Source organism: Haliotis rubra, unplaced genomic scaffold (assembly GCF_003918875.1).
Source record: "Haliotis rubra isolate DU_JTF1 unplaced genomic scaffold, ASM391887v1 Scf15, whole genome shotgun sequence".
Lineage (NCBI taxonomy): Eukaryota > Metazoa > Mollusca > Gastropoda > Lepetellida > Haliotidae > Haliotis > Haliotis rubra.
The window spans coordinates 1,186,526-1,209,784 of NW_025765447.1; the positions used below are offsets into that span (position 1 = coordinate 1,186,526).

General features: G+C 40.9%; 1 protein-coding gene across 4 annotated transcripts in view; it reads right to left on the minus strand.

Annotated features, from left to right (window-relative positions):
• Positions 1-23,259, minus strand: part of LOC124270144 (solute carrier family 22 member 6-A-like) — a 51,444-nt gene that overhangs the window by 13,695 nt on the left and 14,490 nt on the right. Inside the window, exons 1-3 of one of the 4 annotated variants that reach the window (XM_046705171.1) lie at positions 17,241-17,349; positions 1,812-2,020; positions 504-728 (exon numbers count right to left, since the gene is read on the minus strand). In XM_046705171.1, the coding sequence (XP_046561127.1) occupies positions 504-623 (120 nt within the window). In that variant the 5' untranslated portion in view covers positions 624-728; positions 1,812-2,020; positions 17,241-17,349. Of the gene's footprint in view, positions 1-503; positions 729-1,811; positions 2,021-15,797; positions 16,727-17,240; positions 17,350-23,259 lie in introns of those variants that run through there. The other 3 variants (XM_046705170.1, XM_046705173.1, XM_046705172.1) reach the window with 3 other exon arrangements.

Consider the following 23,259-nt stretch of genomic DNA (forward strand, 5'->3'; position numbering starts at 1 on the left):
CCAGTGAGCCAGATGAATTGTGAATCATTTTACGACCTCATCAAACAGGCAGTCTGTGACGTCTTAGTTAAGGTCATGCTGCCTACACCTCGCCATAAAGTATAGAAATACGATGTTGTTAAAGTTGCAAATACCATTTTCTAATGAAACAAGGAATTGGATTTCAGTGTAACCATAGTTGTTTGTGGTGTCTCCTTTTACTTTCACACGAGAAAATTCGGATCGGCTGAAAAGTAGGTCATTGTCTGGACAGGTTAATAAGACTCAAGTTTCGGTTTGACTCGTCACGCCGAAGACCGCGGTTCGATTCCCCACATGGGTACAATGTGTGAAGCCCATTTCTGGTTTACCCCGCAGTGATATTCCTAAAAGCTGCGTAAAACCAAACTCACTCACTCACAAATATTCTAGCTATATGATGGCGGTCTTTATAAAATGGACTTTATGCTGATGTCGCCATACGAGATACTACACAGTTATTATTTGAGGATACATCAACTCACCTCGGACACAATGGACGCGTCTTTATGCTCGCTGTAGACCCAGCCATTTGTACATGGGCTCATGGCGGAAGAGTTGCCAGGGGGAGATAATTCTACATTCTTCGTAGATGGTTGTATCATTGCTGACAGCGTTGATATATGCAGCGGTTACGTTGCTGTACCTTTCAGCACTGTATATAGCAGTGGACAGCGATGGTGGAGAACACTCATGGGGAACGTCTCTGGCTGCAAGATATCCGTGACTCAGATTGAGTTTGGACCACACAAACCATTGGTTGATATCATGAACAAAGCGGTGGACATCTTCTGGGGATGCCTACCCCATCACTGGACACAGCCACACACATAGCCACACAAACACACACACTAACACACACTCCCATACCCGCCGTTACAATAGCTACTCAAAACATCTGTATTAAATCATGGATTCGCCCCTGACAAAAAACCCATGTACCTCGGGGCGGTTGGGGTGGCCTTATGGTTAAATCGTCCGCTCATCATGCTGAAGATCCCGGTTCGATTCCACACACAAGTACAATGTGTAAGCCATTATGTCGTGATATTGCTGGAATATTCCTAAAAGCGGGGTAAAACCTTGTTCACTCACTCATCGCGAGTAAAATTGTATGACACAAGTAAGTACTTCATAAACTTGCATTAGATATTGAAGCTGGAACTGAGTGAGTGAGTGAGAACAGAACACCCAAACGCTCCTATTCAAGACTTCAGCAAATAGCTGAAGACAGTGTCCGGTAACACAAACCAAACTCACCGTCTATTCCTGGGAATGAACATTTGTTTCATTCGTTGGAAGGTGAGGGATGTGAATATTGGAGATGGAAGTTTGGGATGAGTATTTTTAAAACATATATTTGCACTTAATACTGCTTAACAAGTCGGACGTCCTGTACAATATGTATTCGAATAAACATTAAATAGTCCCGTTAATCCTTTCCCAGAAATGGGGGCGGTGTGGTAGCCTTGTGGTTTAAGCGTTCGCTCGTCACGCCGAAGGCCCGGGTTCTATTCCCCAGATATTCCCCAGATGTCTCCCCGTCATGATATTGCTGGAATATTGCTAAAAGCGCCCTAAACCCCAACTCACTCACTCACTTTCCCAGAACTACATGTTTGTGTGAACTATTGACCTAACCCACTTCCCGTCTGTAATATAGCACATATACATTTTTCATGAAATGATGTTGATCATGAGTTGATCCCTAGATTGTCTGGCCCATATTGACCGCCACCATATAGCTGGGATATTGCTTATGCGGTGTAAAATAACAAACAACCATGACCTACCGACAAATATGAAGTTCATTATGCTGAAGTTGGAGCTAACGATGAGGGAGCAGAGAAGACAGAACTGTACTGTGTGGTAGCGTCCTTTACTCCCGAGGGTAATTAGGACCGTGTCCAGGCTGGGCTGACCACTGTCCATCGTGGTTCTGAACTTCAGACTTCAAGCTCCGCTAGATTATTGGGATTCTTTTCTCTAGACACAGCAGCGACTGAAACAGCACATGGCGATCGGATAGTGTAAAAGGGTCACAAACGGTGCCTCCTGAGGGGGTACGTAAGTCCCAAAACTTTCAAAGTCTATTTAAGTTTACCAGGTTTTTAATCGTAGAATATGTGTGCTTTTAATTTATGGCTAGATTTCTCTTCTGTCGCCAATGGCTGAAGGGATGGTGTAAATCCAACTAGGGTCCATGCAGGTAGCAAAAGTAATGTAAGTCCCCATGGTTCCTAGTATGGTGATGTACCTTCAGTTGTTGGCGATCTATAGCCCGTATTTATATTGTATTGTCATTTAAAACTACCATATTTTAGTTTACTTACTAGTTTTACACACATATCTGTGATATTCTAGTTGTTTTACTGTCCTTCGTTGGCAGGTTTTTATAACATACATGTATTTCATTTCAATATCGAATGTTCTCGTCACGATATGGCTGAAATATTGCCGATGTGACGTTAAATAATAACTCACTCACTCACAAACGGTAGGGGGAGTGACATATGTTATTTATAAAAGGCCTTTCCCAGCATATCTAAAGTTCTACATTTGACAGTGTAAATACAACACACTAGTGGTGTAACGATTCATCGATAGTATCGATATTTGCATCGTCAACTACGCGATACGAGTGCATCGATACAAAACACATTTAGGCAATATATCAGGATATTTATATCGCGAGGGTCCATGACACATCGATGTATCGCCACAAGAGACGATATATCCCGATACAACTCAAATACTACTTAAAGTTGTAGGGAGTATTGCATTAGGAATAGGAAGGGAGTCTCTTTGAAAGTCTCCTGAATTTTAAAAATAAATTAAACCTTGAAGGAATTTGTTTGTGTCTGCTATCTTTGTTACATGAACAAAGGAGTTGGCGTATAAGTGAAAGAGTGTGAACATTTTTCAAACACTGTGAACTGAAGAATACTTGTCTTCAAGTGTTTGAAATATGCTATAGTTGTTTGACAAATAGCACTATTAGCTACTATTTGAACGATGTCTTAGCTTTGTTAAGAAAGAGAACAAAGAGAACATAAAATTTAGAAAGCACACTTAAGAGTTTTTTCAGTGATTCTGAATTCTGATATAATACCTTGAATTGTTTGTGAAAGCATTGGTGCAGAAACACAACTTCCCAAGGGAAACTTCAGTTGCAAATATACTTATATTAGATCAAGGTATACTGAATATGTTTGACTGTACGTTATTAAGCATTAAATGCTGAAACTTTATTAGCTGAACAGCTTTTCAAGTGTGTGGGAATGTAACACAAGTTCTGCTGTATGTTAAAACGCGAGTGTTTGGGGAATTAGCTCGCTTGGCAAGAGGTCTGACTATACCAACCCACACACAACACAACACCTGAGTAAAATAAACAAGGAGTTTAATACACAGCAGTCACAGGATGGTTTTCATAATCAGTCAATAATAGAATGGTTTACAATTAATTATTAGAACATGTTCACAATGCAATCAGATATCAAAGTACATGTAGATTCGTTACACACGACACATACTACATTCATCACGAAACATATTCCAATGTACACAACAATAGTTCAATATTCTACACATCACCCCAGTGGGCGTTCATACAATCTACATTATGTGGCAGTCACAAGACAGCATAGTACTCACAACGTAATACAACAGTTAAAATATCCGACACACTCTATAAATTCTATAATAGTCACATAACAGTGTAGTGTCAAAGATCAGTATGAAATACACAATACAGAAGATATGATGTAATAAAGCATATCGCGTTCAACATCAACCTGAAAAATGTGCCAAGGGTAACAAGTAGTAAAGAGATATCCAGTAAGATTAAAGTTAACACACAATAGAAATGGTAAAGACTTCTCGAACTTGAAGAAAGTAAAGTTACACACCTGAGTGAATTTACTAGACAGCCACCCCCTGATTTGTAACTGTCATCCGTATTATATACCTATTCTAGCTATCGCAGATAATCGCGTTTACAGATAAAACTTACGATAACGTTGTTATTGTGAACGTGAGATTATGTCATTTAGTTGGACCGAAGCATCGATGGCCAGTCGCGAGTATGCCAGGAAGGTATATGTGGCACGCACGTGATTTGACCAACGTGGAATACAAACAGCCGTAAGGACAGATAAACGTACTGCACCTTGGTTCTGTTAGCTTTAGAGATACTGATCCCGGATTAAGTCCGATGCTCGTTATCAATGTGACCCTTGGCAGGTTTAAGATTGAGGAACGTAGTCGGTTAGTCTGTAATATTTCCAGTTTTCAATAACGCATATCGTTATAAAATATTGGTAAAACTTTGTCTAGTTTTTCCGTGTTAATAGTATCCCCCTGTTCTTTTAATACTTCGTCCCGAAATTTGTATAAACAAAATAACATCATTCATATCTACATTTCGAGTAATGGGTAAATTGTGGTACAGAAACAACTGGTGTCGCGTACCCATGGTGGCTGACGAGAACGTGTGTACATACTGACCTTAGTCCGTAAAGGGTGGATACAAGGGCAACAATAGGTGCAAGATGTAAATTAAGCAACTAAGTGCTAGTAAGGAGTCTTAAAGGCTAGTGATAAAGCAATATTGGAAAATGACGACTATCAGGATACAGAGGAGGTTAGAGATGTGCCTCTTTCCTAAAACAAAACACAAGACATTTTGAGTTACTTAATCACACCAAATAGAACAGCATATAGGGTTTGGGTGAAATTGCTGAGGACAATTTCTAGCACTTGAGAACTATGCATGATCTAGATGGTGTTGACATAATTGAATTTAGGTATGAAAGACACATCTTTAATCCCTGGTATTTACTTTATCTGGAGATATTTATAGGGGCGTTTCCGTCTCTTGTCTTTCATGGTGAAGCGTTCGTGAAAGATTCGCTTGGATTCTTCAGTAACATGTGCAGAGGGTTCCCAAGAGGGTTCAGAGTAACCAACCCACTTGACTAAATAGTAACGTTTACCCTGTTGCATGCGTTGACGCAATAGCTTTTCAACTGGGTAGTACTGGTCACTTACCTTGGGTGACTGTTGTTCACAAACCACGTCAGTGAGCTGAGAGAGTATACAATTGTTCGTTTGCATCTGAATGTAGCATTCTCACGACAACAGCAAGATCCTTGAAGTTGGGAGTCTTATATTGTGAGCCAAGACTCGGCAAGGCTAGCAGAGGTTGTGATCTGCTCTAAACGAAGTAAGGGCATGAAGAAAATGAACCTAACCAACTTCAAAAGTCTATACTGACATATAATGAAAAATTCATTCAAGTGAATTTGGCTCGACGATATTTTTGCGAATCGTATATTGTGAGCCAGGGACTCCGAAGATACCTATTTCCGCCGGTATCGTGGTTTAGAGTAAACTCAAGGTGGCGAAACGAAGTAGTATACGATACATACTGGACATACAGTTTCCACTAAATAGCGCAGTGAATATGACAAGCAATGGGTCTCCATAACATAGGTATACTCTTACAATAGCTGTTTCGACAGGGAACGACTATATCATATCTTTCACAATGAATACTTGTATATTTGATGCTCACATGTTCGAAAAGGATGACATGAAAATGTAAGCAGGAAATCATATTGTATTGAATAGCTTATGGAAAGCTATTATCTATAGTGACGGTTCTAGACCTACAAAGTATGAGAAAAATCCTTGAAACCGGGAGTCTGGTTTGTATGGGAAGACTCGGATCCCGCAGATAACGTTGGTCTGCACTAAATGCGTACATGTGTACGGCGTAGGATGTGACCAGATCGTACCGTAGAGTAAGAACCTAGCCGATTTCAACAACTTAATCAGATAAAGATGTATGTCTGATAACATCACATAGATTACAATACATACTCTATATATGAAAACATGACAAATATGAACACAAGGAAACAATGACCGGAGAACATACAACATACCTCACATAAACAAGAACGTCCTTGAGAAGTTTACGTACACAGTTTACGGTGAGAGTCAGCACAAAAGTTCACAGATATTGTCACACACATCGGAAGAAACTTGCAGATGATTCGTGATGTATGCCTAGGTTGACTTGATCTTGAAAGTTGGTTCACTCACATGAATGTTGGGTTACCGATGATGTCCTGATTGTTGATTATCGGCTTACATCTTGATGATGACCGGGTTGTCTGGCCTTCTGCCTCTGGTCATCTTCTTCTGTGATCCATGATGACGACCGCCATGACGCTGCCTTTGTCGTCCATCATGTCAACTACCGGTGCTTTACTGCGACATGGACCGTGTAGGAAGTGGGACCCCATATATAGTGACTGGAGGAGTACCTGTAGTGTTGGTACCTGGGGCATTGGTTTGTGGGATCCTGTTCCGCCCGGTTCTGTGGTGGAGTCTTGTCTTGTCTGTGGATGGGTCGTCTCGGTCCTGCGCGTCAGGTGTTGCCATGTTTGTGGGTTGGTATGTCGCCATTGCCACTTTCGGTCCCCCGCCACTTATTAAGAGCGAGCTGAAGTTTCAAGTTGCTCAGCAGAGGTACCAGTGGCACAACCAACCCACACAACCCGATACCCGAGTGAATTTACTAGACAGCCACCCCCTGATTTGTAACTGTCATCCGTATTATATACCTATTCTAGCTATCGCAGATAATCGCGTTTACAGATAAAACTTACGATAACGTTGTTATTGTGAACGTGAGATTATGTCATTTAGTTGGACCGAAGCATCGATGGCCAGTCGCGAGTATGCCAGGAAGGTATATGTGGCACGCACGTGATTTGACCAACGTGGAATACAAACAGCCGTAAGGACAGATAAACGTACTGCACCTTGGTTCTGTTAGCTTTAGAGATAGTGGTCCTGGATTAAGTCCGATGCTCGTTATCAATGTGACCCTTGGCAGGTTTAAGATTGAGGAAAGTAGTCGGTTAGTCTGTAATATTTCCAGTTTTCAATAACGCATATCGTTATAAAATATTGGTAAAACTTTGTCTAGTTTATCCGTGTTAATATGTATAACAAATAAAGATTCAGTCATTTTATCTATCATGTATGTTCTGTTATTAGAAATTGTAAAGTATCGGGATACGTATCGTATCGCCATCATCGCATCCTGATGATAATCGTCTCGCAAGTTCATTGCCAATACTTTTATGTACAATGTATGTATGTATGTATGTATGTATGTATGTATGTATGTATGTATGTATGTATGTATGTATGTATGTATGTATGTATGTATGTATGTATGTATGTATGTATGTATGTATGTATGTATGTATACACAGTCAGAGAGAGTGTCGGACATGAATATCTTATGTATAACACAGCACGTTTATGAAGAATGTTATCATTGTCAAATGATTACTGATAAGTAGGGTTTACAATATAACAGGCAGAAACATATTTATATCATTTTGCATTAATTCGTTCGTTATAGCGTGTGCAAATCAGTAGTACATGGTATTCATCCTCATCCTTATAGTAAAGTGAATTAAGTTAAATTGCACCCGAAGTTACTCATTGCTCAAAGGGTCGATGCGTATGCATTTATAAGTCTGTCGTAGAACAAGTTCTTGAGACATCATTTCAAACGGATACGTTTCTAAGTCTGTCGTAAATCTAGTTCTTGAGACATATAATTTGAAACGTATGCTTTTAAGTCTGTCGTAAACCTAGTTCTTAACACATCATTTCAAACACATGCGTATATAAGTCTATCATAAAACTAGTTCTTGAGACAATTACATGATGTATCAGTGGCCGATCCAAGGGTGGGGTGGGGTGTTGGGTGTTCAGGGGTTCGAACCCCCTTTGAAAAATGACTTAAGACCACATTGAAAAATCAAATTTGCTTTGGCGGAGCCAAGGGGCTTCAGGGGTTTTAACCCCTGAAACACACCCCACCCCACCCCCACCCACCCTTTCGAAATTCCTGGATCCGCCCATGTGTATTGTTAGTAATTGTTAGCAAACTTACCTCTGGATTATGGTTGCCTTATTCACAGACACATATAGACATGTGCAACACAACACGTTTCGTCCTTTCAGAATGAATTTTATTAAGTATCTATAGAGAGGACAGTTGACTGTAATGGGTCTGGTTCTGGCTCTGGCTCTCGGACGGGTCCCTTCTTATTGTTATTATAGGATATTTACACAGCGCACTTATCCACTAGTGCATGCTGCAGGCGATGGCATTTTTCCCTCGATCCTTGGATGCCAATCTCAACGGCACATCGTATTATCAATCTCAACTCCATGGGGAGTATGCAAATCTTGCTGCCACTAGGCGCACCGAGTTATTGTGGCTTTCCCATCCTAACAAGGTACCCATTCACAGCTGGGTGGACTGGGACACATAGTCACAGTACTTTGTCCAAGTTTATTGCACGTTGTTGTACCCGCAACTAGGTGTTCGCACGTATTTAAGTGGCCACCATCTGGTCATATACCAACGGATTCGTGGGTTCTTTTAAGTACACAGGGCTGTGTACTGTACACTAGGGGTTGTGACAACACGGAAAGAGTCTGCACACAATGTTGACTCCAAGGTTTTTACACTCGGTCACAGGTGGGCTTGATCCCGGCACCTCAAGCTCGCTGGAGAAGTTGCTTGTTGTGCGTCGGCCGTCCGTCAGCCCTGTCGTCTGTCATCTCTGAGAAAACCTTCGTTTCTTACAGGCAGTGCATCGTAACTTCTTTAGATCCCCTGTCACGCATTCTTGATAATATTATTTACTTCTGGAAAGTGAGCGACGACCAGTATCGTTTGACACGTTTGATCTCTGGCACCAGTGTGGGGACACTTCACTCACTATTACACCTGTATGATCCATCATGTACTGTCTCTGGACATTGCATTGTGACAGCGACCCTCAAATTGATTCTCAATTTGCTATATATCTTACGGCGAAGGGTCATAGATCACTTCTGTCCGAAGTAAGCAAAATAATCACACATTTTCTTGGTCCAGCAAACCCCTCAAGGTATGCGTGGCTATCGTTAATATACTTTGACCCTTTCACAGTACAGCTGTGTTACAGATGGAACTGAAAATTTTAACAGTACGTCATGGCTATCCCTAGTGGTATGCCTGAAGAGTTACAGAGTTATCTCCCTTGGCTATGAAGTCACAGCATTGTTGTTTGAAAACCCTTCAGAATCTTTCTGGAATGCATAAAACATCTTCTGGCAATAAATCGCGGGGAGGAAGGGAGGGAAGTAGACCCCATAATCCAGACGTAAGTTTACTAACAATAACTAACAATATATGTTATTGTTCTTAATTATGGCGTAAACATTCCCTCTGCATTATGGTTGCCTAAATCCCACATAAGGAAGGGGAGCCCTAGCGGAAGATGTGATATATTGTGCCACTAGTGAGCAATTATATTTACATAACCTCCTGTGGAATTATAGTGAGTGAGTGAGTGAGTTTGGTTTTACGCCGCTTTTAGCAATATTCCAGCAATATCACGGCGGGGGACACCAGAAATGAGCTACACACATTGTGCCCATGTGGGGAATCGAACCCGGGTCTTCGGCGTGACGAGCGAACGCTTTAACCATCAGGCTACCCCACCGCCACTCTGTGGAAATATATGACTTAGTAGTAAAATATGACTGACAGACAGACAGACAGACCGACAAATGTATTCTGTATAGAGGCCATAGGCCCATAATACATGATAAATTACAAACATATTATCTTGCATATATTAAGTTTAAGCTTTCGAAGATTATTTTATAGTGAATACTTTAGATAGATAGAGTCCATGTTTATATGATACATCTTTGTCAGTAGATGCCATCAAGTGTTTGAAGTTAGTAGTTGTTGGGTAGCGAGCTGGTAGACAGTTTGTTCTTAGATGAGAGAATTTTTCACATTTCAGAAGTACATAGTATTCATTTTCCACAGTCTTTTAAGTTTTCTTTAAACAGTAATCACAGTTTCTTTCTTCACGGGGAATATCATCAACTCTAAAATTGTTACATCTGAATTTTGATATATAATATTTTAAATACTGTGGAATGTCATTTTATATACATATATATATGATTCAACGTTGAGTAGAGACTTATATTGATGATAAAATTCACATTTAGAGGAAGATTCCAGGGAGGAGTGCTAGTCTTGATAGAGTTTATCTGAGAGTCTTATTTTAAATTCTCGAAGAAATAAAACTACATCACCAATATTTTGTTGGCTCCATACTGTACCAAAACCTAAGCGAAAAAAGATGTTCTTAATTGAAGTAGCCGTGAATACCTTTCAACATCATCAAGTGTTTTGAGCATCTTATATGCCTGGTGAGGTAGTCTGTTGATTCCAAGGTGAATTAATCTTGTCCAATATTTTATTGCTCTTGTCATGTAGATATATTGAAGGCTGTTTCTTTTTTTGCAGTCCTCCCTCGTAACAAATAGTGAACTTTGTCAAAATTTTAATGATAGTTTGTTAAACAACTTTTTTATATTTAGGACATAAATTCTGCCAAAAAATCACAGAGTTGGTCTGATGTTTTGATTAATACGATCAGTGTTTCATTGAGAATTATATGTTTAGTAGTTTTCGAGTTAGATTGTAATTCATCGGTCCGATTTTGAGCCAAACGGACTATAATAGCCGTATAGGAGCGACACATCAAATTGCTTCTGTCTTTGTGAAAACTTGGCCTCATTACGTAATTCTAGGTCACGCATGGGCTGGGTCATGGAGGCACGTAGATAAGTTTTAAAGCTGGTCAGAAATGGCAGATAATGAGAGAGACGAGGATGACTTGGATTTAGATTTTGATTTAGATTTTGATTCCGACTTAATGGAGGAAGGCGGGGAACCAGAATTAGCCTTTTGTCACTTGCTAGTTTCGGAGAAAGATGAACTTTTACGCTTCCTGGATAAAGATCGTGATTCTTCCACGATAAGCCAGTCATCTTCAGATAGTTCCTCACTCATGAGGCAACGATCTTGTAGTGTACATGGGGTACCCGACAAGCATAATGCACAGAGAGTGGGGGTCCGTATCTGACATAAACTTCTGACATTGAATGGCACTTGTTCTTATCCATATTGAAGAAAACTGGCGGGAAAATTAACAGTCCAAAATAGGGAATATTCACATAAAAAAAAACAGATAAATAGAGGTGAATACGATTGTTACAAGATCAATGTGATTGAACTGACCGATTCTAGGGTGAAGGAGGGATGAAAAGCAAACCTTGAAGACAAGCGAAGTCACTTCCACTTCTGAGATACGTGTTGCATGTGGAGCATACAGAAAATTCTAAAGGGTTTTCAAACAACAATGCTGTGACATCACAGCCAAGGGAGATAACTCTAACTATTCAGGCACAATACCACAAGGGATAGCTATAACTAAAATTTTCATTTCCATTTCTGTATGTGTCTGTGGAACCCAGAGGAATAAGGCAACCATAATCTAGAGGGAATTTGTATGCCATAATTATGTCATTTCAAACATATGAATCTAGAATTATAGAACAACGAGATAATAACCAGTGACATTCACCCACCGGAACAGTCTCCATTGGGCATAACAGCAAAAATAGCTGGGATCTAAAAAAAGAGAAGCAAGTAGGCCCTGCCCTACTTCCACTCCCGCTCTGACACCACACAACACTGTTGCTATACACACATACGTTTGTAAGTTAAATGTCAACGTATTAAGCTGAGGTCATCGAGTTTGAAATCAATGTGTGGCACATGTGCACAAGGAGCATACTTAGCCGAACCAGTCATCCCGTAGCTATAGAACGTTTTTTTGAACATGTATCTGGCGACCTGCATACTAATCACGTAGAGACACCAGATATGTACCATGCCAACCAGCTGATCAAACAGAGAAGCTGGAGCATACCAATTATATCATCTGCATCTATCTGAATATAATGTTTATAGCTCATACGTAACTGGGTTTGCTGGCCCGTAGCGTAACTGACTGGTTTGGTTCAAGGCTGGGCATTCAGTGGCTGTTTATTTGACTGTTTTTATTACTAAACAAAACACACCTTCGGCGGTACAAGAGCATATTAACAAATTCATATACAATTCATATGCATGCGTCTTGGATAGACAAATGAATACAATAAATAATTCCTTATACATATATACAAATCCCTATGCATAAATTAGCGTATACAATTTACAGGTAGATAAATACAAACACTTATTCAAGATTTGCTGGCATTTTGTTAATCTGTATGATTAAATTTGACAAAGAATTCTTATATCTAATAGTAGTTGACAAAGACTAATTTAGATATGTTGTTAAGACATTTTGTGGTGGGTATATATTGATTACGGTGTGAATTTAGTGCTGGACATTTAAGAATATAGTGTAATTCATCACCGATTACATGTAAATTACAAAGTGTTCAATATCTTTCACATGGGTGTTCTAATTACGGTGCCATGCAGCAAATAAATATGTGTTACCAGCAGGACAGGAGATGCTTGCTATTTCGAGACACCTGGTGTCTACATTGGTATTCAGTGATACATTAGTTATATCTTAAAGTAACGCCCAGGGGAATCGCATTGTCATCATCGTACCGCTTGAGCGTCCGCCCGGAGAGCGGAAGGTCGCGGGTTCGACCGCGTCATACCAAAAGACGTTAAAATATGGTACTTGTTGGTCCCTGCCTGGCGCTCGGCATTAATGGGTACAACAAGGACTGGTCGGCTCGGAGTCAGTATAATGTGTCTGAGTGGGGTATTCATGCTTCACTGCGGCATGGTATCTCAGTGGGCTAGCACTATAAAACCAGCTTCAGTCTGGGCTACTACAAGCAGCCGCACATACACATATACACGCATGCACGTCGTCATATGAGCGAAATATTCTCAAGCATGACGTAAAACCCGATTTCACCTCACCTCCCCTCTTCTCTTACGGCGTTGAGGTCATAAGTAAAGCAAATATGATATTTTAGATAGACTACGTGAATAATAACCCTTGACATCAAAATAGGCACCGTTTTATTCTGTATTGGTCTCGTATATATTTAAATACCTCTAATTATAAGTACTTAAATGATAACGTTGAGGTTTATCATTCACACAATGTATGTAAAATATATTTGCTTATAATTCGAGGTATTTAAATATATTTCACAGACGCAACAATTAGCATCAAGGTTGACCGACTTTAACATCCACATGATGACATCGTCTCCCAAGATGGTCCCAGAGGTGTTCTATGGGATTCATCTCATGGGATCTGGCTGGCCACGGAAGAACTTGTATGTTGTTGACATTGAAATATACTCTGGTAACACGTGCAGTGTGTGGAGTGGCGTTATCCTGTTGGAACAGCGTTCTTGGGTTATTCTGCAGGAATGGAAGCACGACTGGTGTCAATACCTGGTTGATGTAGCGGTCAGCGTTGAGGGTACCATTTATAACCACCAGGTCGGTCTTAGTGTCACCACAAATGCCACCCCAGATCATCACACCACCGCCGCCATGTGGATGTACTTCTTGGACGCAGCAAACGTGACGTTCGTTCGCCTCTCCGCCGGTAAACTCGCACTCGGCCGTCATCACTGTACAGCTGGAACCTGCTTTCATCCGAAAACAGCACTCTGTCCCAATGTTGTCTTTGCCAGCGTTGCACAATACGAGCCCACCTCAATCTGTTGAGTCGATGTTGCCGGGTCAAGGTCATTCCTCTAAAGGGCCGGTAAGCTCTCAAACCAAAATGGCGGAGACGTCGGGCTACAGTCCTCCTGCTGACGGGGTGTTGTAAAGAATCACGTGCTGATGACGTCACAGTGAGGAACCTGTTACGTAGGTGCCCCAGACGAAGATGGTGGTCACCCGTGGTCTTCCACTTCGTGGTCTGTCTGATGTCCGACCAGTATCTCTGAGGCGTTTCACCAGCCTCTCAATTGTGGTTTTGTTGCAACCCATGATTTGTGCAACTCTGGCCTGAGTTGCCCCCATCTGCAACATCCCTATCGCTCTCTCTCGCTGCTCAGTCGTCAAATGTGGCATTCTTGTTGGTGAAATCTAAACGATTCAATGCCAAGGAAGGATTCTGGGTATGATCTATACCCGACCCTTGCACAGAATTTTCCTTATGCATTTTCTCGAAAAAACCCAAACAACCCATACTTCACAGAAAAAATCGTGATGCAGATTCACCACGAAGCCAAAGCAATGACTGTTGCGTTTGGGAGAATGTTTTTATAATGTCTCTAACCATGACTTTAGTTGTGGATTAAAATTGTGTCAACGTTTATAAAACCAGCGTTTCTTTTGCCTCGAGTTTTTTAGACAAATACATAATAAAACGTTGCTTATTTTGACGTTAAGGTTTCTGTTACCCGGCTTTTTATGGGATAACAATTTATAGTGCTTAACGATGCATCAACAATTTATAGTGCTTATTAATCGATAGTAGAAATGAAAACTATCGATGCATCAAACTATCGATGGATTGCAATTGTTGAGTCTCCGATAGCAATTAATCGATGGTAGAAACGAAAACCTATCTATGCATCGATGGTATGTGTGGCTATCGATAGTTCAGTAATTGACTTCCGACTTCATATACATAAAAACAATAATCGCATGTACACGTTTTAATGGGGAATTAGCATTTCAAATGGTAGGACTTGTATGAATACCAATTATAATATTTCTACTTTCAACCTAACATAATATAACAATCATTCATCCAAATCATATTAAATACATATCGCAATTGTACCTCAGGTGTCGTCATGCAGATCATATACTCATGCCAATAATGGTTGTCACCCCCAGCCTATTAATAAAATTGAAGGGGGTGGCAACCATTATTGGCATGAGTATATATAAATGTTATTTGCCATTGAACCAATTATTTATATTAGATCACTATCAGCATATTAATGATGTAAAGCACATCTAATGTGTCCATCCATGAGTGCAATATAGGCACAACCACGACGACACGCTTAATTCACTTACATATTTAATTACGACTGAGATATTATATTCATGCAAATACACTTAGTCTATTTACACCGTGGTTTCCATGGCCACTTATTTGTAGCTGAGCGAGTTAAGCGGGTTATGCGGCTGACGGTGTACTGGCAAAAAGGTGCCTGACTCTGAGGGTGCGGGTTCGAATCCTGGATGGGACTCAATCCAACAGAAGTATGAGAATCTGTACTTTACTGAGAAAATGTAATCCCAAATATAACATGTGTTACATTTAACGACTTTTTAAGTGTATTCATAATTAGATCAGATTTATTACAGTTTGTTTTTTACAGTTGTGGTCTGGGTGTCTATATAGAGGGCATTAAGTCATTTACTGGTACTTGAAACAATAGACACTTTTAATGGTATATGGTTTGTGTTATTTATCTTTGCAAAGTGTGTTACATCAGCTTGAGCCATGACATGAAGCAAAATTAAAGTGATATTTCGATGTATGTATCTGTTTAGAATGAAAGTCAAATTTGTGGCAAATATTTACAAAATACACACAGAAAAATATACAAACATAAAGAATTTAATCATAAATTGTGCACTGTCACATACCCATAACATCATAATGTATTTCGAGGTATGTAAATACATATGAGACAAATACAGACTGAAATGATCCATTTTTTGATGTCGAGGTAATTCATTCACACAATCTTTATATAATATCCCATTTACTTATAGTTCGATGTATTTAGATACATTTGAGACAAACACAGAATAAAACGATGCCTAGTTTGACGATGAGAAGATGCTGTATATTGATTACCTGTGCAGTGACCGTCTCCAGTGATCAGCTGTCCTCGCGCAAATCTATGTCACGGGTCCCATGAGCTGATCGACGGAACAGCGTTACGCCAGCAGAATGTTACGATCGAATAATTTCCAGTTCACCGAGGCCCTGGTGCTTGTACACAGAAGTAGGTCACAGCATGGTGATTATAATTGGTCGCACTTGCTTATGACGAAGTCTAAATATATGTTGGATTTATGTTCTACCGTCCAACAGCAAATCATTGGATTATATACACTTGATCGGCAAGAAAAGCTTATCCGCATAGCTGACACCCGAGAGCAGGCAGCAGTGACATCTGTAACCGCTTTCTGTAACTCAGTTACTGTTAATCCCTTTCAACATCCGTTCCATATTTTCGGATACGCATATGAGCTATCTTGGCGGGACTGTAACGCAGCCAAGATTATTCACACGTTGAGCTAATAATAGCCTGACCACAGCCGACACTCAAGATTAACGGAACGCAGTAATCCTAAACGACATTCAGTGTTGTATCGAGAATACACATGGTCGTAATGCCCTGGGATGCCCTCCTTGTCTCGCTGGTTTTCCATTTAATGGTTTTTGTTACGATCTGCTGATTCAATTAATCGTACCCTTTCCCTCTACTCCTCGTACTATAATGCGAGTGGATCTGTCGAGGTCTTGGCACAAATATACCACTCTTGTTTTGTTACAGACGAGAGAAGCGTGAGATGTTGACCTTAAGAACCACTGAGGCAGGGTCAAGGTCATCCTTCTTATAACGCTTCCGCTGGCTGAGAGTCTGTCGCTCAATACCACGGGATGCTACATTCTCACAAAGATCCGCTAAAACAGCAACACCATATAATATAGCTGTGGTTACCGTATCTTCTCATCCCTTCATTACGCTGTTTTGTATGCCCTTTCCATAGGCTACTGAGCGGCTGCTTGGAAACATCTGCCCATATGCGCAGTATTAATACTTCATGCACTACAGCCTTTCAATGTATAAGAGAGGGTTTTTGAGTGCTAATTAAGGGACCGTTCACAATTTATGGGGTGGGGGGGGGGTGGGGGGGTGTTTTGGTGATTTTAAGGGGGTCACCTATTTTGTTCTGGGGGGCAGCAATTTGGTACACATGCACTAGGGTGGGTCAGCAATTTTGTACATAAAATGTGTTTAAAATTATGCTTAGAATTATGGGAAGGGGAGGGGGGGCGTTGATTGATACATGCATGCATGGGGGTCACTTTTTTGTACATACAGTTGGGGGGGGTGGGGGGTGGGTCATTCACATTGTACATGTTTCTCCATAAAATCCATCATTGCAATTGCAATTCCTAAGATTGCCCATTGGGTACAGAGGAAAGTCGTCCGCCGTGATATTGCTGGAATATTGCTCAAAAGCGGCGTAAAACCATATTCACTAACTCACTCACTCTCTCACTCACCAGTACATGACGACAGCTGTGAATGATCGAGTGAGGACCAGACAAAGCTTTCCTGTGTGTGACATCGTGAGCATCAGTCTAGACACGTGGGTGCGATGACGCATCAGGCGTGTCGTGGAGCATGACCAGCCGGTCTCTTTGCAGCATGGGTGATTGGCACGTGATTGGCATATACAAGTAATGGCATATTATCAACCAGCCACTTTCACTTTGAGTCTCTGTTTTGACATACTTTTATGAACCTTTTCCAGAATTCATAGTTTTAAACATTTAGGAATGATTTTCTATGAATCATCTAAATACTGATTTTTCCATGTTGTGGGCCTATATTAGCGAACCCACTAATCAAGAAATGAGCACTTTTCCCATGTATCTAATCACTTCGTTTACAGTAAAACTACCAAATGACTATTCAATTCATTGTATAGAATAAAAAAACAACTAATAAAATAAAATAAAACACATATACACTCATTTAATAATTAACTATGCTTACAAGCGCGTTTTACAACTGAATTAACTGAAAGGTTTTCGGTTGTAGTTTTCAGGTTCAAATCCCAGTGGCAACATGTGGTGAATAACACATGAAGGAGGCAGCGGTCCACCAAGAGTATTTTCAGCTTCACTGTCACAATATTAACCTGGCAATATACACACTCCATGGGCGTCATATTTCTGTCACAGTTTACGACATCAGACACCTCGATGGCAATGAGTGTGGGTGAATTAGTGGTATGAGAGTTTGGGAAACATTGTAAATACTTCAGGAAAACGTCCGTCCGTTATAGATGAATATGAATCCGTCGTAAAAGAAGACAAGACGGATCAGATGCTTGATGGGCATTTGGATGGTAACATAAGTTGGATGGTAACATAACAACGTATAACTTTTATATTTACGACACGACGTTCTGGGCTGTTTCCTGCCCTTTCATCAGGAGAATGACAGAATATGACTTACAAGCAAAATATATAGTGCGTACAGGAGGCCAGTGATATGGGATTAAAGATTGAGATGTACGGAGATCAAGGAGACGCTTCATGGTCCAGTGACCGTAGGGTCTCCTCGTTCATTGCTTTCCGAAATACCTCGGCCAACTTCGTCCAAACTCGGCCCACCTCGGGAAAATTGGCATCTTTTTTTGGTAGCCACAGCTCGCCTTGTGTTGCAGTGGTTAATTTGTTACTCATGTTTTCCTGACCTCAGGAAACACATTTCTGGTCATCCGATGGGGACTTTAAGGGTCGTATCGTTACTCTGTGGTCAGATTAAAACTTAGTTTCCCTCCTAAATGTTTGAAAAACATGAATTCTGGAAAAGGATCACGAAACATACAAAAAGTATCAAAACCGAGATTAAAGTGAAAGTTGCTCACATGCTTGATATACCTCTACTGGTATATCCCAGTCACGTGAATATTTGGTTAGAACTGGTATTCAGCAACCCATGCTGCAACGGGACCGGCTGGTAGTGCTGGGTGTCACGCTGGATACATGTCATCGTACCCACGTGTCTGGACTGATGCTTACGGCGTCACACACAGGAAAGCTTTGTCTGGTCCTGACTCGATTATTTACAACTGTCGCCATGCACTGTTTAGTGAGTTAGTGAGTGAGTGAGTGAGTAAGGTTTAACGCCGCTTTCGAGCAATATTCAAGCAATATCGCGACGGACGACATCAGAAATGGGCTTTCTTCACTGTACACATGTGGGGAATCGAACCCGGGTCTTCAGCATGAAGAGCGGACGCTACCCCACAGCCCCGTTTCACCTGTAACTTTGCTCTTGCAGGGACTTTCTTTTGATGTTTCAGCTGACCACAAACCTATGCATCTCGTCAATTGCCACGTCAGACAATGGTTTCAGATACAATTGGTAATAGCAATTACATCGTTGATAGGCTAATCTATGATATGTGACCTCAAACATTTCATAAATAGCTGAAACCAACGCTGAGATGAAGGAAGACTGCTCCACGGTCAGACACACAGGTATAAGGTGCCCCATAACATGTGCGTGAGTGAGTTTAGTTTTACGCCGCACTCAGCAATGTTCCAGCTATATGGCGGCGGTCTGTAAATAATCGAGTCTTGACCAGACAATCCAGTGATCAACAGCATGAGCATCGATCTGCGTAACTGGGAACCGATGACATGTGTCAACCAAGTCAGCGAGCCTGACCACCCGATCCCATTAGTCGCCGCTTACGACAAGCATGGGTTGCTGATGATCAATATTGTAACCCGGACGTTCACAGGTTTCCATAACATATAAATATCTCGATATACAGTTTGGAAGCAACAGCCTTGTTGGAAAGGCTTCACACTATCCACTGAAAGCATCAGCAATCAAAAGGTTATGTTTATATCCTTCATGATCAGGTGACTCTCTGACTGGAAATCCATATGAAGTGGGAGAAAGGTTCTTAAACTAGCAATTCTGTCGAAGGTATTTGTCTGTTTGCACGTTTTGATCATTTGCAAGCATCACAAGATCTGATGTAGTCCTCGATATATTGATAAAGGCCAGGAATACATCTGAATCTGGGCAGTTCTTGTGGCATCACGGCCTTTATGACATCCACCAGCAAGGGACTCATGGTATGACTTTAAGGCATCTGATCTGAATAGTTTTGGTTAGGCAACCTAATATTAATACCTCTGATTTGATAGAACACAACATTTTTCAAACCATATTCAACTGCTTTGTTTTTGTGCAATGACGTGCAGGCCAGGAGTTGATGGATCAGTTCTGGTAACAGATGCAATCATCTCAGGTTTGTCACTTGCATATGAAAATGTCATTCACCTGACGTAGGGGCAAGGAACAGTCCAAAAACGTTGTGTATACAATAAAGAAGAAGTTGACATCCATAATATTTTGTCTTATACTATGCAAATGTTGTCTTTAGGAATTTAGCATTTTGAAATGTGTGGGAACAGAGAGACGTCTGGTCATTGTCTTCCACGTGAACATTGGCATGTATTCCTGGGGACTTATTCAAGACATATGTATCATCATGCTCATTGTGAGAAGCTGATTCTTATGAAGGATAGGGTCGCTTTGATAATGCATCAGCATTTTGATTTTTCTTTCATTCTCTGTGAATAATTTCAGGTGAAGGTTTTGTGAGTGCCTTGTGGTCTGTAACCACTGTAAACTTCTGGGATGCTAAGTAAACTCGGAATGCCTTAATCCTTCTTGAATATTGGGTCATCCAGTTCCATCACTGTCCATTTCCTTTCACTTTCAATTAACTAATCTACCTCCATAAGAGATCATATGTACTTTTCCGTTGTCATTAAGCTGTCCTATGATATAGCCTAAACTGGACCCGCTTGCATGTGTGGTTAAAATGAAAGTTTTGGTACGTCTGGATGCACTAGAACAGGTGCAGATGTAAGGCAGTTTTGAGTTTATCAAAGGCATGTTGACATTTTCATCCAAGGTGAACATCATGTTTTTGTCAGCAACTGTTAAGAGGTGCAGCAGTTTGTTAAAACCCTTGAACAACTATCCTGTAAATACACAATGCCAATAAAAGTGGTCGAATGTAACACATATTATATTTGGGATGACGCTTTCTCAGTAAAGTACAGATTCTAGGGTCGGACGAGAATCACATTGCAGTTTGGGAGGGGTTGCTTTGGGGAGGGTTATCTGGCGCTCTGTTTGACATGACATTGGTTGTAATGAACTGAACTTTATGAGCCTTCCTACACATTCTGACCCGTAAAGATCCGGGGTAGAATAGGTCTTCAGCAACAAATGTGCTTGCCATAAAAAAGGCGACTATCTTGTCGTAAGAGGCGACTAACGGGATCGGGTGGTCAGTTTCGCTGACTTGGTTGACACATGTCATCGGTTCCCCATTGCAGATCGATGCTCATGCTGTTGATCACTGGATTGTCTGGTCCAGACTCGATTATTTACAGACCGCCGCCATATAGCTGGAATATTGCTGAGTGCGGCGTAAAACTAAAGTCACTCACTCACTCACTCACTCCACATTCTAGATGTATGGGTGTTGACAGTGTTTTAATTTTGGCATACTGGATGAAATCCACACCTAATTGAATTGCTAGTTTATACACTACCGCCTTCGTGGTGTAGTGGTTAGAGCGTCCGCCCGGAGAGCGGAAGGTCGCGGATTCGATCCCCGACCGCGTCATACCAAAATACGTTAAAATATGGTACTTGTTGGTCCCTTCCTGGAGCTCGGCATTGATGGGTACAATAAGGACTGGTCGGCTCGGAGTCAGTATAATGTGTCTGAGTGGGGTGTTCATGCTTCACTGCGGCATGGTATCTCAGTGGGCTAGAACTATAAAACCAGCTTCAGTCTGGGCTAGTACAAGCAGCCGCACATACACATACGCATGCACGTCGTCAGTGTATTCCCATACTGCCTACAGTTCCAAACTGCCTACAGGTTAAAACAACATGATACGGTCTAGTGATCAGGAAGTGAATACACCGATATGAGCGAAATATTTCTCAAGCACGACGTAAAACCCAATTTCACCTCACTTTATACACAATATCAAGCAAAACATGAAATCAAGTAATCACAACTATATGATAAGACATGTCCATAAGACTGACAACAATTAATCGACCTTCATCGAACAAGTTAACAATTAGGATACATTTGAGTTAAATCCAACTGTTGGGATGGACAGAAGAACCTAGGTTTCATGGTTCTACAAGCACGGGTAACGAAGTAACCCTGTTTAGTGTTTGTACTTGGTAACTTATTCCGTAATATACATCTCCAAAGGTGCCTCTGAATGGTATACTGATTCCCAGTATCTCAGACTATATACGTATCTATTTGGCCAGAATCTGCCCGTGTCAGCTCATTGTATACACATGGAACAAATTGTACTTTAGATAAAACGAGCTAAATGAAATACTAACTGACTTGTAGTGTTCCTTTTCCCACGGCCATGTTACATTTATACCATGTCAACTTGACCCGTTTATCAAGTCACTATTTAAGTGCAACTGCGCTGCACTCCTGTAAATACACATGTGAATACCTTGAGCGAGACAGTCGCCACGCTCCATTTCCAAAATGCATGAACCCGAATAATATGACACGTGAACACATAAAGAATAAGCTTCGCTGCAAGTACGCTAAGCTCGCAAGCTGAATGTAGTATACAGATGTTGTTTAGCCTGTAACATTTCACTGGCTTTGTATTGTGTTGGCTTTTCGCCCACTTGTGCCAGCTTAGATCTGACAGTGAGTGAGTCAGTTTGGTTTTACGCTGCTTTTAGCAATATTCCAGCAATATCACGGCGGGGGACACCAGAAATGGGCTTCACACAGTGTACCCATGCCATGAGTATTTGCTTTGTTGATCATGAGCGTGAGCATTTGTTAAGCGGCATCTGACTCCAAGGGCAATTTGTAAACTTTTGGTGCAAGCAGGCAATCATACCCATATTTAGCTGCACGTATACAGTAAGTGCTCCACACAATATCTCAAAATCAATGGGTGGCATATTCACGTGCTGTGAAGGGGCCAAACAGTGGGGTATAAATTTCATAATTGCATTATGTGCGCCACAGCTTTCTGAATTGATCTGGAAGACGACTGTACTAAAAATTAACTGTTCTTGACATGGCAATACGTAGACATTCAGAACTACACGATGGCGAGTTACCAGCTTGCATGGATGCTATGCAGCGTTCGAAATAATATCCCGAAGGCCCAGCGCCGGTTGTTTTTGTATCGGTCCGGCAGTTTCAAATATTTGCAGGACCTTATGACCTTCAGTAAATTATCTGTATTTGTTTCAAGTGGAAACTTTCCCTTCTTTATTAACTTTTCGGAATCATCCATCATGTTACGAGAGCTTACAGTTTCACTTCCTGGTATTTCAGCGCTAAAATAAAGCGCATTGGAATGTCCTCATCAGTCTTTACCCAATAAAAACGTGTCTCTGCGGAATAGACTTCACAAACTGATTTTGTAGACTCGATGTGAAACTGTGTACAGTGTAGTTTAT